Source organism: Lepidochelys kempii, chromosome 1, assembly GCF_965140265.1.
Source record: "Lepidochelys kempii isolate rLepKem1 chromosome 1, rLepKem1.hap2, whole genome shotgun sequence".
NCBI lineage: Eukaryota > Metazoa > Chordata > Testudines > Cheloniidae > Lepidochelys > Lepidochelys kempii.
Genome location: NC_133256.1, coordinates 111,595,932 through 111,612,941, shown reverse-complemented (window position 1 = coordinate 111,612,941; position 17,010 = coordinate 111,595,932). Strand labels below are relative to the sequence as shown.

Genomic DNA, 17,010 nt, shown 5'->3' with positions numbered 1-17,010 from the left:
TGGCATCAAGTCTGAAGTTTGCTTCACTGTAAAAACTGGTTGCAATCTGCTTTTCAGTGACCATGGTTCACACACAGAAATTTTTCCTGGTGTCCTCTGCAGTAACTTATAGTATGAGGATTAAAACTTCAGGAATAACTATAGGCATAAAAAGACTACATAAACACTGCTAAAAGAATTATACAAATGGACTGAAAATGCACTTTCTGCCAGAAGGTAAACATCAGTCTTGTGACAGCGTATTATGAAACATGGCCGCAGATCTCTGCAGTGTTCCTCTGGTTTCCTCATGGAACTTGAGAGCATTGCCAAGTTACAACAATAGGAGCATTAGTATAAATTTTTGTGTTTGTTTTTAATTTTGTGATAACAGTAGAATTAGAAAGCCCTGAGCTATCATTTTGACATATGGCAAACTCAGCCAAGGGGCACTCTTAATATCTTTTGTTTGCCTGAACATGTGGTTTCTAGTCATTCCTTCCAGACCAAGTTGTAACCAGTCACATGGTACATTTACATATAACAAATGAATCAGGTTCGTCATCACAGTAATGGTTATCCCTCCACCCCACACACATGCTTTCCTTTTCCTGCCTTTCAGCATATGAACAGAGCTGTTCGGTAGATTTAGGGCTTGCTCCAAAGCCCACTGAAGCCAGTGGAAATATTTCCCATTGACTTCAGCAGACTCTGGATTGGGTTCTGTGGGCTGAATTCTGCAGCCCTTATTCATGCTACTAGCATTTACCCAGGAGCAATGCTACTGACGTCAATGGGATTTGCTTCAGTATGAGTTGCTACTCAGCAATGAGTAAGGGTTTCCAAATCAAGCATTTAAAAATACTTCTTGAGACAAAAATCATCTTTAGACATTTTTAAAGCATAGCAAAGAAAATGTATGTTGTTAGATGCAATATCTGCAGCCAGTCTATAATTCATATGGACTTCAGGCTTAAAGTAAACACACTGAAGCCCACTTTTTAGAAACTGGCTAAATGTAAAACCAGAGGCCATCTGATTGTCATTTTGTTTTTTAAATATACTTTGGTCACTTAAAGATTCACTAATGTGTGTATTTACAGAAAACTAATACTGTAAAACTCAAAATGTTTATTATAAATCAGTGGTCACTATAATCACTCTTCTGAAAACTCATAACCACAACCATCTGCAGGACTCACTGGCAGAGAATGGCTGGGAAGCTGAAAATAATTAAACACAATATACTGTGTGAATATGTTAAAAATTACAACACATTTTAAAGTGGAACTGGTAGACCATTTTAGCTGACTTCAGAGAGCTCTGTTTTCCCCAACAAGAGTTTATTCCTCATATGTAAAGCTTGTAGGGGGCCAAATTCCACAAGCAGTTTCAGATAATCATGATGGCATCTGCTGTGGTGGGGAAATACAGAACCTATGAGTTGGCCAGACACAGATGAGCATTTGATTTTCCAACTTTTAAAAAAAAAAGTTTTAAGAGAAGTTTTTAAATGTAAACCCATCTATTCTAATGGCAGGCTTAAACTCAGTCTGGAAAAGAGTGGTGCTGTGGGTTAGCAGGGGAAGCATTTTGAAGAATTGGAGCAGACTAAGGATTTGTCTGCAAGGGGCATCCAGGAAATTAATCTGAATTAACTAAAGGTGTGAATTTGAAGTGGATTAGTTAATCTGTATTAAACCCCTGTGTGAACAACCTCATTCAGAATTAAAGTGGCCTTAATTTGGTTGTCTTAATTCACTTCCAAAGTGAATTAAACTAAACCAAATTAAGGCCACTTTACTTCTGAAGGAGGATGTTCACATAGGTGTTTAATATGGATTAACTAATCCACTTAAAAAAATAATTTGGATTAATTTTCCTGAGTGTCCCTCTGTAGACAAGCCCTAAAACCACAATCCTGCAAAGATGTATGCACGTGTTTAAGTTTAAGCATGTAAGAGGTGTGGCAGGGCCCGCTCACTCCTGTCTCCTCTCAAGTCCTCAGAGACCTTTTGCTGGTAAAACACCCCATGCAGTTTATATACAATGTTTAGGGCCCAACCACATTCACAGTCTATTTGGGAAAATTTCACAATCATAGGATTTTAAAAGCATTAATTTCATGGTTTCAGATATTTAAATCTGAAATGTCATGGTGGGTTAACTGGGGGGGTTCCAACCCAAAAGGAGTTTGTGGGGGGTGATCTCAAGGCTCCTGTAGTGGGGATGCAATATTGCCACCCTTATCTCTGCACTGTTGCTGACAGTGGCACTGCCTTCAGAGCGGGGTGGCTGGAGAGCAGTGGCTGCTGGCCGGGCACCCAACTCTGAAGGTAGCACCAGCAGCAGCTCTGAAGTAAGGGTGGCAATACCATACCATGCCCCAACCTCACTTCTGCGCTGCTGCTGGCAACAGCTCTGCCTTCAGAGATGGGCTCCCAGCCAGCAGCCGTGGAGCTTCCTGCAGCCAGGGGAGGTACCCAGGGGTGGGTCTGACCCAGCCCTGGGAGCGGCCCATGCAGGGTTAGGAAAAGTCTCGTCCCTCCCCAGCCCACATTTAAGTTGTGAATTTAGACTACAGCAGGTTGTGTAATTAAAATAAGTCACTCTTAAAACACCATAAGTGTGTTCACAAAGGGTCTTGCCCCAGTTTAACTAAATCAGTTAAAAAAACAATTTAAAGTTAAAATGGTACAGTTTCTGTGTATAGAAAAAGCCTAAATAGTCCCTTTGAATCAACTGAAAGTTAAGCATGTGCATAAAACTTTGCAGGACTTGGGCCACTGAGGGTATTTGTTTGCTTATCATTAATGTCTTTCACAATGTTGAGAACCTACTAGACCAGGAGTGGGCAAACTTTTTGGCCCAAGAGCCACATCTCAGTATGGAAATTGTATGGCGGGTCACGAATGCTCAGGAAATTGGGGGTTGGTGTGTGGGCTCCAGCTGGGAGTGCGGGCTCTGGGGTGAGGCCAGAAATGAGGAGCTCTGGGTACAAGAGGGGGCTCCTGGCTGGGGCTGAGGGTTGGGATGCGTGGGGGCTTGTGAGGGCTCCAGCTGGGGGTGCAGGCTCTGAGGTGGGGCTGGGGATGAGGGGTTGGGGGTGCAGGAGGGGGCTCTGGGCAGTGACTGAGGTGTTCAGAGGGTGGGAGGGAGATCAGGGCAGGGGACTGGGGCTTGGGAGGGGGTCAGGGGTGCAAGCTCTGGGCGGTACTTACCTCAAGAAGTGGCATGTCTGCCTTCCATCTCCTATGCAGAGGCGTGGCCAGGCAGCTCTGCATGCTGCCCTGTCCACAGGCATCGCCCCTGCAGCTCCCATTGGCTATGGTTCCCAGCCAATGGGAGCTGCAGGCACAGCACTTGGGGCAGGGGCAGCGTGCGGAGCCCCCTGGCTGCCCCTACATGTAGGAGCCAGAGGTGGGACATGCTGCTGCTTCCAGGAGCCACACAGAGTGGGGCAAGTCCCTGACCCCACTCCCCAGATGGAGCGCCGGAGCAGGGCAAGCCCCCGATCCCACTCCTTGGTGGGAGCTTGAGGGACTGATCAAAACATCTGGAGGGCCGGATGCGGCCCCCGGGCCGAAGTTTGCCCACCCCTGTACTGGGACTTGCTCTTGGACTTCCAAGTGGCAGCAGTGACCAGAAATGTCGTCTTTCCTCTTCAGCCAAGAGGTTTCACTCCTTTCTCTCAGAAGCAGGTTTTGGCCATCCTAGGGCTAACCTTGATGGATATTCAGAAGCTTCTACAATTGTAGATGAAAATACAGCTGATGTAAAAGAATATTACACATGTGCTCTGTACTTGCTGCCAGTTCACTTCAGGTGAAATTAATGTTGCTGCTCACTGTCTTTAAAGCCTTAAAGGCCCCAGTTCCGGCTGTCACTGCATCTTCTCTTAAGCCTCTCCATGACAACTACTCTCAGAAGAAATTCATGGAGGACAACAAAGCGGATCCTCCCTGTTTTGGGGAGATTTGCTCGGCATTGTTCTAACCTGTGCAGATTGTGTCCAGGTGCCATGATGAGTAGCACCTTATACATAAGTGTAATAAGTAATAATGATTTTGGATAGTTTTATGCATTTGCTTTTTAACAGTTTCTGGTCACATTTACATTTTATCCAGTTGTAGTTTGCATTAGAACAAATGTACTAAACAAAATGATTCCTCAGTTCCTGAACACATCAGGTACTGTTGTCTTGTGGTATAAATGCCTGATATGTGCTACAGGATCAAATGTCATACTTTCCAGAAATTTCTGGAACACACACATACCTGTACACCATAAAGCTTTTGCTGTAAGTGGTATCTAGTACCCAAGTGCCTCCCATTGCCCATTCTTTTCTTCCCTGAGTGCAGGTCATATACTTACACTTATACAAATGTTCTACCGTGAGGGGAAAAAGAATCCAAAACAAAATACTCCAGTGCACACGCTTCTCTCACTGGGAGGCAGATGAGAGAACAAATATATGGCAGATGTGTTGGCTCAGTGCTTAATGCACTGCTGGGAGGTGCACAGATGCAACAGTGATGACAGTGGCCTAAGAGCCAATAGAATTGAATAGAATGTCGTTGTTTAGATACTTTATTTCACAAAGCTGGCATGTTGCTGTTGTATCTTAGTTAGAGAGACAAAATCAAAAATAACCATAATGGAAACAGGATTGAACATTTTGTTATGAATAAGAAAAGCATTTGCATTTAGACTATATAGTAGCTAATATAAAAATGGTAAGCTCCTGCTTCTTCAAGGCAAATTGCTTCAGGTAATCAGCAGCTGGGGTCCAGAAGAAATCTCCTCCTGCTCCTGTTGTATGATTGTAGTAGAAGCATTTATACCTGCCTGTGATGCATTGGAGACAAAATAGCCTAAATCTGTCATTTCTGTTCCAGGATGGCAGTACTTTGTATTTTTTGTGGGACTTGTATCTTGTTTAAGATATGAACTATTTAAGCAGAATCTTCGCTATTCAACAGTAGCATTTGAGGTTTACTGTTTTATTGTAGAATGTTTTTTTTTAAATTACCAGTTTCTGTTATTAATTGAAGTTATCAGAGTTTGAATTGAGTTCATGTTGCACTCTTTGATATTAGCAGATTAGGTTGCTGGATAAAGGGAAGTGTTGTTAGAAGTGCTGCAAGTGCAATGTGTAGACATATTATTAATTATTTGTATAATGGTTGCACCAGGGAACCCCAGTCAAGTGTCAGTACCCGCATTGTCTGAGGCTCTATACAGACATGTAACAAAGACAGTCCTGCCCCAGACAGCTCTGAGTCTATGGGCAGGTCTACACTATGGGGCTAAGTCAACCTAAGTTATGCAACTCCATGAGTGAATAACGTAGCTGGAGTCGACGTACTTTAGGTCGACTTATTGCGGTGTCTACACTGCACTGGCTTGATGGGAGAGTTTCTCCTGTCAACTTACCTTATACTTCTCATTCCGATGGAGTACCAGAGTCGACAGGACAGTGATTGGTGGTCGATTTAGCAGGTCTTCACTGGACCCACTAAACTGACCTCCAGGGGATCGATCACCATGCAATGATGGATGTAAGTGGAGACAAGCCCTATATAGCAGGATGCAACAGGAGGATAGAACAGACAAATGGGGTGAAGGTTAGCACAATAAAATGAACCATCTAATAGAAATGGATCAGAAAAGCAATAGTATTGCTCACCACTCATCTAATCATAGATGGTGCATTTTGGCCTAGTAGTAGTATGAGAAATTTCATTTTTGGTACCTCATGCTCAACTCTGAATTTAAGGTAATTATTCCCCTGCAGGGGCCTGAACCAGAAAGAGGTGTTACTGAGTTTTCCTTTTAAATTCTTATGTAAAAGGAGTGGTAGCAGAGGTGAAATGAAATCCATTTTATCAGCTATCCTTTCTGCCAGAATGGATACACCTATTACAAATCTTTCAAAGGCTTAAGCAGCTTCTATTAAGCCTGGTTGACTTTTCCAAATCTGAGCACCTTCTTATTAATTACAGTACAAGGAGAGTCATGACATCTGGATGAAAATGAGATGTTGGTCACTGTATCAAACAAGCTAACCTAGTCACATATCTGCATCTCCCTCTCTCAGACAAGAAACTAGTGGCCACTTATTGTGGAAACCAAAAATCAGTCTTTTAAAAGGATGCTGGGAATCTTTCATTCTTTTTAGAGTGAGAGGGTAAACTGATCCCTCCAACTATTAAAAGAATTTAAAGCATTTCAGTGTCCTAGGAGTAATTTACATAGGACCATATTGGGATCCAAGAGGCCTGCAGCAAAAACAGGGATTGCAGAATCCTCAGTTGTTCTGAGCACAGATTTTATGCACAATAATTATTGACTAAACTTCAATGCTATGGACAACACTTCTGTCCCTGGGCTGTGCCTTCAGAAGCACTGAGGCCTGAAATATTCATTGATTCAGAGCACTTTTGATTCCCTAAAATCTCAAAGACTGTGTGAAGCTGAGCTTCCCTTTACTCCTAGGACAGAAGCTGGATGGTTGAACAAGTGCATATTTCTCTTCTCACTCCTAATAAAATATCACTGCTTGTCTTACTTGAAAATAAGTTATTGCTGTGAAAAAAGTATTTGGATATTTTGACATGTAACACCCTAATAACAGCTTTTAAGAACCTGAGGTTTCAAACTGTGGAGCCTGCACAACTTAAGAGGAGATCTAACGGCACTGAAATGACAGACCTTTTATGCTCTCAGGACTCTGGTCAGGTCAAGTATTAAAACTTTTTAAAAAGCATTGGGGCAACTCTCATTCTGCCACTTGACTTTAATGCTATGATATCACAACAGCAGTGTGACCGTCTTCTTGCTAATTCCCAGAAATACATTGCGAGAGTGGTAGCAATGGCTACCCACTCGTCTAAACTCTTCAATGCAGGCGTTAGCCACTAGAGACACTGAATGAAACCCTAGCCCCATTGAAATCAATGGAAGTTTTGTCATTGACATCAGTGGTAATGGGATCTTACCCACTGTCTCTTTTGGGTCATTCCACTTTAGCAGGGTGCAGTTTTGGATAATTTTATCAGGTTATTGAGACTTTTTCAATTTTCCAGTAACAAATTAGTCTGACTGTTTTAGCCTTTCCCACCAAGTACTGGCACTGAAAGCGTTTTTCTGGGCATATGGTACATTGTCTATTTTTAAAGTTCCCATTCTTTTGATAATCATATCCGCTGTACACTATCAGCTGTAACCCTCTGTACAAGACCAGGAAATATGATGAGATAGGACAGGCATCTTTCCATCAACTTCCTCCTCTGTTTAAAAAGAAAAAAAGAGAGAGAGAAATACCAATGTAACAAATCTGTTATAATTTAACCTTTCTCTTCAATTCATTATATTTTAGTGAACCAATTTTCTTTTCTTGCAAATGCAGCATATTTGAAGAACCCTGTTAATAGTTAATACTCTGTACTTCAACATCTAGTTTTTCTTTCCTTGCTAATAAGCTTGTTAATTTGGTTCCATTTATTTTTAAAGATATAATTTTTACCTGATTTGAATATTTAAATATATTTTAATAGCCTCTCTTTATCACTTTATAGAGTCCTACCTCAGGCCCAGTTCAGCAAAGTACTTAAGCATATGCTTAACTTTAAGGACATGCTTAAGTCCCACTGAAGTCAATGCTTAAGTGCTTTGTGGAATTGGCACCTGAATTATTACAGCTTCTTTCCCTTTCTAAACTTTACTTTCACTTGAAAGTTTTGTTTGAAATGTTCCGACCAGATCTAATTGACCGGGATTTATCTGTAGTTTTTCCAAATGCTTCAAAAATATTGTTTTACTTTTCATCACATATTAAATTAAAGAATTATTTTAAAATGGTCATAAATCATAACTCAGTTGTGTTGCAATCCTCGTGATATTTGAAAGCTAATGATACTATGATTAAGTCCTACATGATCCTCAGCATTTGACTCATGTCATCACATTATAATTACAGACCATTGACCATATGCATTGGTCTCCATTAGAAGGTGAATATTTGCCATGAATTTCCACACAATATGAGATAACACGGAATTAGCCTCTACCTAGAACCAGAAATAACTACTTAACCACTGTGTGTTATTATCTGTTGATAAATACTGACCTTTTTAGTGATGACCACTGGATCTTATTCAGCAAATCATGTAGCAGTCCTGCTTTATCAAAACTAAACACAATTTCAAGATGGAAGGTTCAGATCTAAATTCTGAGGAATTTTAGAGCCAGTGTTCTCATTTGGACCCTTCTCTACTGTACTATTCTACTGAGGTTAGGTAATTATCACAATCTCAATTCCAGTAATTAAAATCTTCCGTGATCCAAGTTTGAAAATTCCTTCATATCTCTTATATCTGAATTAACAATTTCTTTGGAGGACATAATCCAAGAATCACATATTGTATCCTACCCTCCCTTCATCAAAAGCTGATTTGGAGTAGTAGAAGGAATGTGTAGCATCCAAAACTGTAATATAAATTGACTGCAGCAAGGACTGACCAAGGTTAAATAAGCAGTGGAAGTGGCGGTTTACAGCTACTGACCTGAGGAAGTGCTACCTGCTTGTTACTGACCTCCCAGATGAATAGCATTGAAACCATTTTTTTTAAGACTTTTCCCCTCTGGCTTTCTTATCTATTGATGTAGCGGGTGTTACATGAAAAATACCTAATTTAATTGGCTGGATCCCATTTTTCTATCAACTGCAATAAAGTTTCCTCATTTATTTAATGAGACTGTGTTGGTAGGAAGTTCAGTATTGGGAGCTTTAGAGTGAGAAAGGTAAAATGAAAGTTTCTGTTTCTTAGGGTGGATGCAGAAAAAGAGAGTTGAGTTAGTATGGCAAATACATATTTTCTCTCTAAAACACCTTGGTCTCAGTGTTTATTTAGACTGTAATCTGATTATTACCTTGTAAACTGGAAAAACCCTTCAGTTATCTAAATAGCTATATCCTCGGCTCAGAAAAACCCTCTCAGGCTGAAAGAAGAGCTGTTTATAAGCCCAAGATGAGAGTGTTATTGAGGTGTCAAGGGGCACCTACAACTTACTGTGAAGCAGAAAATTCCAGCGTTTAAATATTTTGAGATGTTATTTTAAGATAATGATCTATTTTAAACTCAGGCTGTACTGACGTTTCAGCACATTCCCCATAGTGATTTATTTACGTACGTGGGGGAAGCAATGCATGTCCTCACATCGGCCTCCCCGCATGTGTGGGTCCAGGGCCACCATGCTGTCACACCTCCTGCTAATGTGCTACCAGGGACTGATTTCCACAGACACCCCTCTGTGCACAGGGGTAAGAGCACAATCGAGTTATTGGTTTTGTCACTGAAGTCAGGAATGATGACTCTGAATACAGGCAATGGATGCAGATCGGCTCCACTTTTACAGTCACTGGTTTATTAACTATAACTACACTAAAATGTATTGGCAAGGGCTAATTTTACTCATTTGATAAAGGATTAACCCTTCTCAAATTAACACTGTGCACGTGCAGACTGAACATATAATCAAAAACCAAAACACACATTAGGCACTATTTAAAGATGTTGACAGCAACCAACAGTCAGGTATTGACTGTACAATGGGTCCATCAACATGGCAGATCCAGGAAGCTGACAGTGTCAAACATAATTCATTGTCAAATGGAAATTTGATCACTAGACCAAGAAAGCTAAATACTTTCCAAACTTGTGTTATAGAGCAGTGGTTCCCAAACTTGTTCCGCCGCTTGTGCAGGGAAAGCCCCTGGTGGGGCAGGCCGGTTTGTTTACCTGCCGCGTCCGCAGGTTCGGCCTATTGCGGCTCCCAGTGGCAGTGGTTCACTGTGCCCGGCCAATAGGGGCTGCAGGAAGCGGCGGCCAGTACGTCCTTTGGCCCTCACCGCTTTCTGCAGCCCCTATTGGCCTGGACCAGCGAACCGCGGCCAGTGGGAGCCGCGATCGGCCGAACCTGCAGACGCGGCAGGTAAACAAACCGGCTTAGCCCGCCAGGGGCTTTCCCTGCACAAGCGGCGTCCCAAGATTGGGAAACACTGTTATAGTGGATGAAAGACCTCTGACAAAACAATGTTACCCAGGAATCTGCATTCCCTTCCATTGCTGGAGGAAGGAAACCTAACATTGTTCTGCAAAGGCAAGAGGAAAATACATTCAAAACCTTTTATTCCAGAAAGGCCTCAATTATGTCTTCCAAAAACTTCTCTTCTACCCCAGAACTTACTGGGTCCTGTAACTAATTTGCATACACTTTTTTATAACATTTTGTGTTCATTAATTAATGCTTAGCTGAATTATAGTGAAACTGCTGTAGAAAGAACTGCCCGGGACAGCTATAAATATTAAATTAATTCCTGATGAATGATGGCTGCTGTTACACCAAATTTTAAATGAATTCATAATAATTGAACACTTAAAATGAATCATTACTGGGATTCCATTTTGGAAGGCAGAATTGCTAAAGAGCACAGCATTTCTGTGCTGCTAAAAATCCAAGGAAGAAGCTGGCCACTCTTAAAGAAATGTTCTGCTTGGAAAACATTAATTAACTCTCACAGCCCCCTTGTGAGGTAGGTAGATTTTACTTGTTCCCCTTCTACAGATGGGGAAGCAAGCACAGAGAGTTTTACAGTGAGCTGCCAAGCACAGAAGGTTCAAAACAATTATGTCTGCTTTTTAAATTAGAAATGTCAGGAATATCAGAACCTGAGCACCTGCATTCTGTCAGAGAGCTTTGACAACATCTCTGGAGGACCTGGAAGGTGATGTGATAGGAGGCTGAGAGCAGATATGCAGCACTCACAGGACCTAGTTAAATTGGAGAAAATGTTGAATTAAAAAGTCTTATTTGGAAACGTCCAAACCTATAACACCAATATTGTAATGTAACCATTGTACCAATGGGCAGGGCTGCTATACAGTTCACCTGTAAGTGTCTTGTGCAAGACCTCACAGTGAGTCAGTGGTGGAAATGTGATGAGCAGTTTCAAGTTCCTGGCTACCAGTCCTATGCTTGGTCCAGTAACCCATGTTGTCTCTTAATTTTCCCAACCCCAGAGTTTAGTCTAAAAAGTTTATAAAAATGCTTATCAGTTTAGAAATAAAGATTTTTTTTTTAAATCGCTTCTATGTGATTCTGCTATTGTGTTACCACTCTTAACACTGCATCATCATTTTCATTCCACCTCCCTATTATCAGGGATTGTACAGCTTGGCTGTAGAAATTCATGCCAAGCTTTGCAGGGGTGAAGTTTGTCTTGTAAACAAAATTTAAAAATCTCAGTCTCAATAACTTTTTAATTTGCAGAATGGCATAAATATATTTCCCTTTTGTGCTCTCTAACTGAAAAATAGCTTTAATAGTCAAATACATTTTGGGAAACCAATAGTCTATAATGTAAACAACGAGGAGTGTGGTGGCACCTTAAAGACTAACAGATTTATTTGGGCAAAAGCTTTAAGGGGCCACCGGACTCCTCATTTGTGGATACAGACTAACACAGCTATCCCTCTGATACTAGTGTATAATGTAGAATTTTTTGAAAATGTATTTTGCCAAGTTATTTAAATTAGAAAAGCAGCTGCCACATAGGCATGGCTTAAATTCATCCAGAGCCCTCCAAAGCAGAGCTCTGGTAAATAGTTTCAAACCCGCTGAAGCCCAGAGCCCCAGCGCATCCCGCAGGGCAGATGCCCCAAGCACTGGGGCTCTGGGAAATACTTGGGGAGAATTTAATTGCTGTTCATATAGTTATTCGGCACATGTAAATCTTCCAGTTAAAGGCTCCCAAAGCACTCACCGATGCACTGTAACTGTTCCTCTGGAGCCACTGAGTAGATATTGTACTGTGTGAAACATGCATATTGAGACGGTCTATCATATCATTAAAGTATATTGTGTCAGTGATCTATAGGGAAGGGGAAGGTATCTGACTTCATGAAGAATCACTGAACTTATTATTATGAGGATGGCAATTTCTTATCATTACAGATTTAGATAAACACAGTTATTTTCTGGTGTTTTTAGTGAGTTACTGCTAGAGGTTCCCACGGTGGTTGGTTAGATCTTAGAGCAGTTGTTTAGCAGATAATTGCTTTTTTATTTTCTGACATTTCCAAGTGAATTAATTTAATATTTATGATCTAATCCTGCGCGGTGCTGAGCGCCCTCAAACTCCATTGCTTTTACTGGGATCTGCAGCACCTTGACATGATTAGGCCCTTAATGTTTGAGCTGAACCTCTTCAAAGTTCGGGGGATGTTTATCTCTTGGGGTTGAGTTGAGACCCCTTGCTCACAAAACCAATAGCCAGCATCCCAGAGGCACCATGTAAGAGCTACACTTTGCATTGTTGCTTTTGCTCTCCATGTTGTGATACATTGGCATCTGTTCTCTTATTGTTCTACCATGGCGTAAGAGAGCACAGCAGAGAACTTCAGGAGGAGAGACATTAGATACTATAGGCGAATTATAGTAAATTCAATCTGTGTACTGAATGTTTATATTTATTTCATTGTATTTCCCCCTCTCAGTCTTTAAAGCTTCTTTGACAAATGAATTCAGTAATCAGTATGTAACAGCGCATCACTTTAAATCTTGTACAAGACATTTTGTCTACAGAGAATAAAAAAATGCTGTCTTGTGTTTCCAGATAATGTTCATGCTGGATGATAGAAGCTTTTTTCCCTCCAGAGATTCTATTATAGAATAAATGACCAAATACACCTAAATTTCATGTCCCTGAATCTCTGAATATAATGTTAGGCAATAGTTTGAACTTCATATACAATAACAAATAAATGAACAGACTTCTTGCAATAGCATGGTTGTATAGTTAAAAAAATGGAAAATGACTGTTTATTAGTGCCCTGCATTATGGAGGCACTGGTTGCAAGTATAGTTAAGGTTGTACCCAGTGTTCCAGTATATGGCTTATTGTGACATGCGGTCTTTTCCCCCACAAAACTTTTTAGCGGAAGGAGCTAATGTTCTGAATGTGCATGTGCTTAAGGTAAGTGCGTGCTAGAATTTTTCCAGATGATTTTTCAGAAGTGCAAGATATGGTTCTATGGCAAAGACTCCAGAAATCTGTTTTTCCCAATTAAAAAGATGCCATTATGACATTTCTAGCCACCTATATCCAGGGATGCTGGAACAATTTGTGTAGTGGGGGTGCTGAGAGCCTTTGAACCAAACTGTAAACCCTGTATATGATGGAAACCACTTCAAGCCAGGGGGTGCAGACGCACCCCCAGCACCCCTAGTTCCAGCACCTATGCCTATATCAGAATAGTAGTTTACTGTGAAAGTGAAATTTCATACATGATCTGTATTTTAAACTCACGGTTGTTAATTTTGTAACTTCCAGTGTGGAAGTGGTGTATTTATTAGACCTAAAAAGTAATCCCGTAATGGCTAGTATTCCCTGTTATAAGCCAAGGCCTGAAATCCTTACTCAGGGCCTCATGCTCCCCAGTGTGGGATAGTCACCAGCTAGGGTGAGTTCTGACTCACAGTTTTCCAGGAATTCTTCCATTGAGGGCAGGGTTTGACCCCCCAGAAAAAGTGGACAGGGCTCCAGTCCTAAATCTCAAGGCTCTCCAGAAGCATGAGCCATGTACATAGAAGCCATATGGCTCCGCATTGCTCCTTGCCTCATGGGTCCTATATGACCTGGGCTGCCACTGCCTAGGGACTGCCTCTGGGAATGTGGAGTGGTGTTCTCTCTCTATGTGCTAGCTTGTTCCATTTTGCCCCAGGGTATGGGAAGAAACATTTAGCATCAGTCCCACCCTCTCTGTGCTTGCAAATCTGTATCCTTGTGAAGCTCTTGAGGAGGGGCTTCCTCAGGGTCTGGGGGGGAGCAGGAAGCATGCTGCAGAGTCAGCTCTCCTTCCTCTCTTGCTTCCACTGGCTCAGACCAGTAGGTTTAAGCTCCTTTCTACTCTTTGAAGCCGGGTGGGCAGAGGAGGGGAGGGCAAGGGGAGCACGAGATGCTCTGTTCTGACTCTGTCCTTATTGACGGAAATTTCTTATTGTAGCCAATGCGATATTTACCTGAGTATTGACTAGGAAGGTGTGGCCCAACAAACATACTGCTCTTTCATAAAAGAAGCCTTGCATTTACTCACATTCCTTGTGTTTTCATAGATGAAATATAGTGAGATTCTCTTACACCGATCTTTTTTGCTACCAAATTTCAAACAGTTCAAACAATTTTGGGTTTCCCATTGTGTTTCTGTATACGGCAAGTTTCATACTATAGACGTTCACTGTTAGTGAAGTTCACCCCATCCTCCACCAGCTGCACAAAGCCCAATTAGATGGCTTTAAGCAGAGAACTAAGCAAGGGCTAGGTAGATAGACTCCATCCTCTGACAGGAGGATGCTGGCTATTTGTGGGAAGCAGCCCATGGGAGCATTCCTGGCCTTTGGATCTCCTTTAATAGCAAATCTATGGCCTGCCCCAACACTATCCTCTTGTGTTGTCTCTTCAGGCCAGCAGAGGTTCCTCCTGCCTGCTTCCCCCTCTCTCTTCCTGTATGCAGTAGGATTAGGAGACTTTACAGCACAGAGGCTGTTGCACAGACTCTCCACAAAAAGGTTAATTTCACCCTCTGAGCAGGTCCCACCTTGGCATTCTTTAGGTAGAAGGGAAAAGGGACCATCAGCCCTCAGGGTGGGAGTTTGCAGTTGCTTCCACCATGTGGGATGTGGGCGATGAAGATGATCTGGCAAAAAGAGATACAACATTGAGTGAAGAGAATTAGAATGATTGGATAACTGGCAAACAGTATGGGTAGAAATTAAAACTTGGTCAGTAACTCACTGATGTAGAAGTATAGTGAACGCATAACTGTTTCGCTATGTGCTACAAAAGGTGTGTCCCCCCCCCTCCACCTGCTCTCCTGCTGGTAATAGCTCACCTTACCTGATCACTCTGGTTACAGTGTGTATGGTAACACCCATTGTTTCGTGTTCTCTGTGTATATAAATCTCCCCACTATATTTTCCACGGCATGCATCCGATGAAGTGAGCTGTAGCTCACGAAAGCTTATGCTCTAATAAATTTGTTAGTCTCTAAGGTGCCACAAGTCCTCCTGTTCTTTTTACGGATACAGACTAACACGGCTGCTACTCTGAAATACGTGTTATGAATACATACAAAAGGATTTTCTTCCTCTCGCTGAATACCAGCTTTGTTGGCAGGTTGATTATTTGTTTTATATTCCGGATGAGATGTTCGTACCTTTAAAGTCCTGGTGTCATACTGAAACTGCTGCATTTCCTTAAGTTATTTAATTATCCATTAGCACAATGGCACCTGTTGGTCCATTCCCTGCTTAGTCTGCTGACCAAGCAAAGCAATTTGGTACTTTGGTAGAATCTTTGTTAGCAAAGGAGCACATTTTACCTGGTTTCCCTACACAGAGACACATTTTTAGATAGATTTTATTATACAGAATTGTGAGTTTTTTTCCGATGTGAAACAATTAGAATGGTGCTGTTTATTTACAGTCCTTAATAAGAGCCCGGGAGCTGCTCATTCACGTGCTTCATGTTGATTTCCTTTCAGAAAGAGAAGAAGAGCGGATTGTTGAAACTTTTAGCCGGCGCGTCAACAAAAAAGAAATCACGCTCCCCTCCATCTGTGTCTCCAACACCGGACCCACAGGGAGCCGTGGAGGGAGCTCTGCAGGGAGCGGTGGGACCTGAACTCTCCTCACTCTCCAGCCATGGCAGGGCAGGTTCATGCCCAATTGAAAGTGAAATGCAAGGAGCTATGGGGATGGAGCCACTGCACAGAAAAACAGGCTCCTTGGATTTGAATTTTTCCATTCCTTCTCCTGCCAGGCAGCTACCTTCTTCGTTGGCAGCCATCCGTCCAGAGCCCAAGCCATTGCACCGGGAAAGGTATGCTGATGGAGAAGAGTTTACCTATGAGCTAAGGGTGTTCATAATTTCAGTCTGCCTGTCACTTGCACGTAAAGGAATGTTTGTGGGAAAGAGGCAAAGTTTGGCTTGCATGAGCATCACTGCAGTTCTGCCAGCCCCCCAGCCCTCCACCCCTCCACCCTGTTTTTTTTAAGCCATCTGAGGCTATAGATTGTCCAGCTATTTATTAGAATTAGAAAATTCAGGCCCTCTGCATGTAGAAAACCAGCCAAAACATGTGTAAGGCATAATGCTCACCGTTAAAAAGTCAGCATTTGCCAACAGAAACAATGTGCTCATCACACAGTTATTTCCTATTCTAAGTATAGGAGAAAGCTGTGGTATCTCACACCACTGTATGTGGAAGCTGTTGGCAAATGCCACTTTTAAAGAGTGATCACTGTATATTAATAATCACAAAGGATTGTCATGCAATACTTGGTATACTGTGTATCCCATGTTTGTCCGTTATATCTGGCCTACCGTGCAGTAGCAAACAAGGGTCTTTTTAAAATGTATGGTCACTTACGTCATTACTGTCACTTAAGCCATTACACGCTGTCCTGAAGTATTTTTGTTCTAGAAGTGGTTGATAACTAGCATAGAGAATAAGACTAGGATTCTAGAGTTTGGCAGTCCGCTCTGCATCTTGTTATCCATAAAGCTGCTGATTTTGCAAACCCAGAGAGAGGGGGCAAGGTGGCAACACCAAAAAAAGAAAAAGACAGTCAAGAAAAGGGAGAACAGAGTAAATGGAGAGACTGCCAAGATGTCAGGCCATGTCTGTTTCCAAAGTTACATATATTTTAAGGTTAAACTAGTTTAAAAACCAGTTTAGTTGAAGGGGTGCAAAACCAAACCTTGTGTAGACACTCTTAATTTGACATGTATCAACTGAGCTTAATTCAGTAAGGACAGCAAAAATCTCACCTTGAATTAAACCAGTGCATCCTTGACATAGACAAGGCCTCAGAAACAAAGATGAGGAGAGAAGCAAGAAAGGCGTCCCCCAGCATCTCTTGTGCTGACTGTTGTGGCACGGCTTTGAAAGCACCACTTCAACGATG

The 17,010-nt window shown here is 41.9% G+C and overlaps 1 protein-coding gene across 5 annotated transcripts in view; it reads left to right on the top strand.

Annotated features, from left to right (window-relative positions):
* Positions 1–17,010, top strand: part of SH3RF3 (SH3 domain containing ring finger 3) — a 383,024-nt gene that overhangs the window by 355,200 nt on the left and 10,814 nt on the right. For all 5 annotated transcript variants that reach the window (XM_073350759.1, XM_073350770.1, XM_073350780.1 and 2 more), the window contains one exon: positions 15,585–15,922. In XM_073350759.1, coding sequence (XP_073206860.1) covers positions 15,585–15,922 — 338 coding nt within the window. The remainder of the gene's footprint in view (positions 1–15,584; positions 15,923–17,010) is intronic.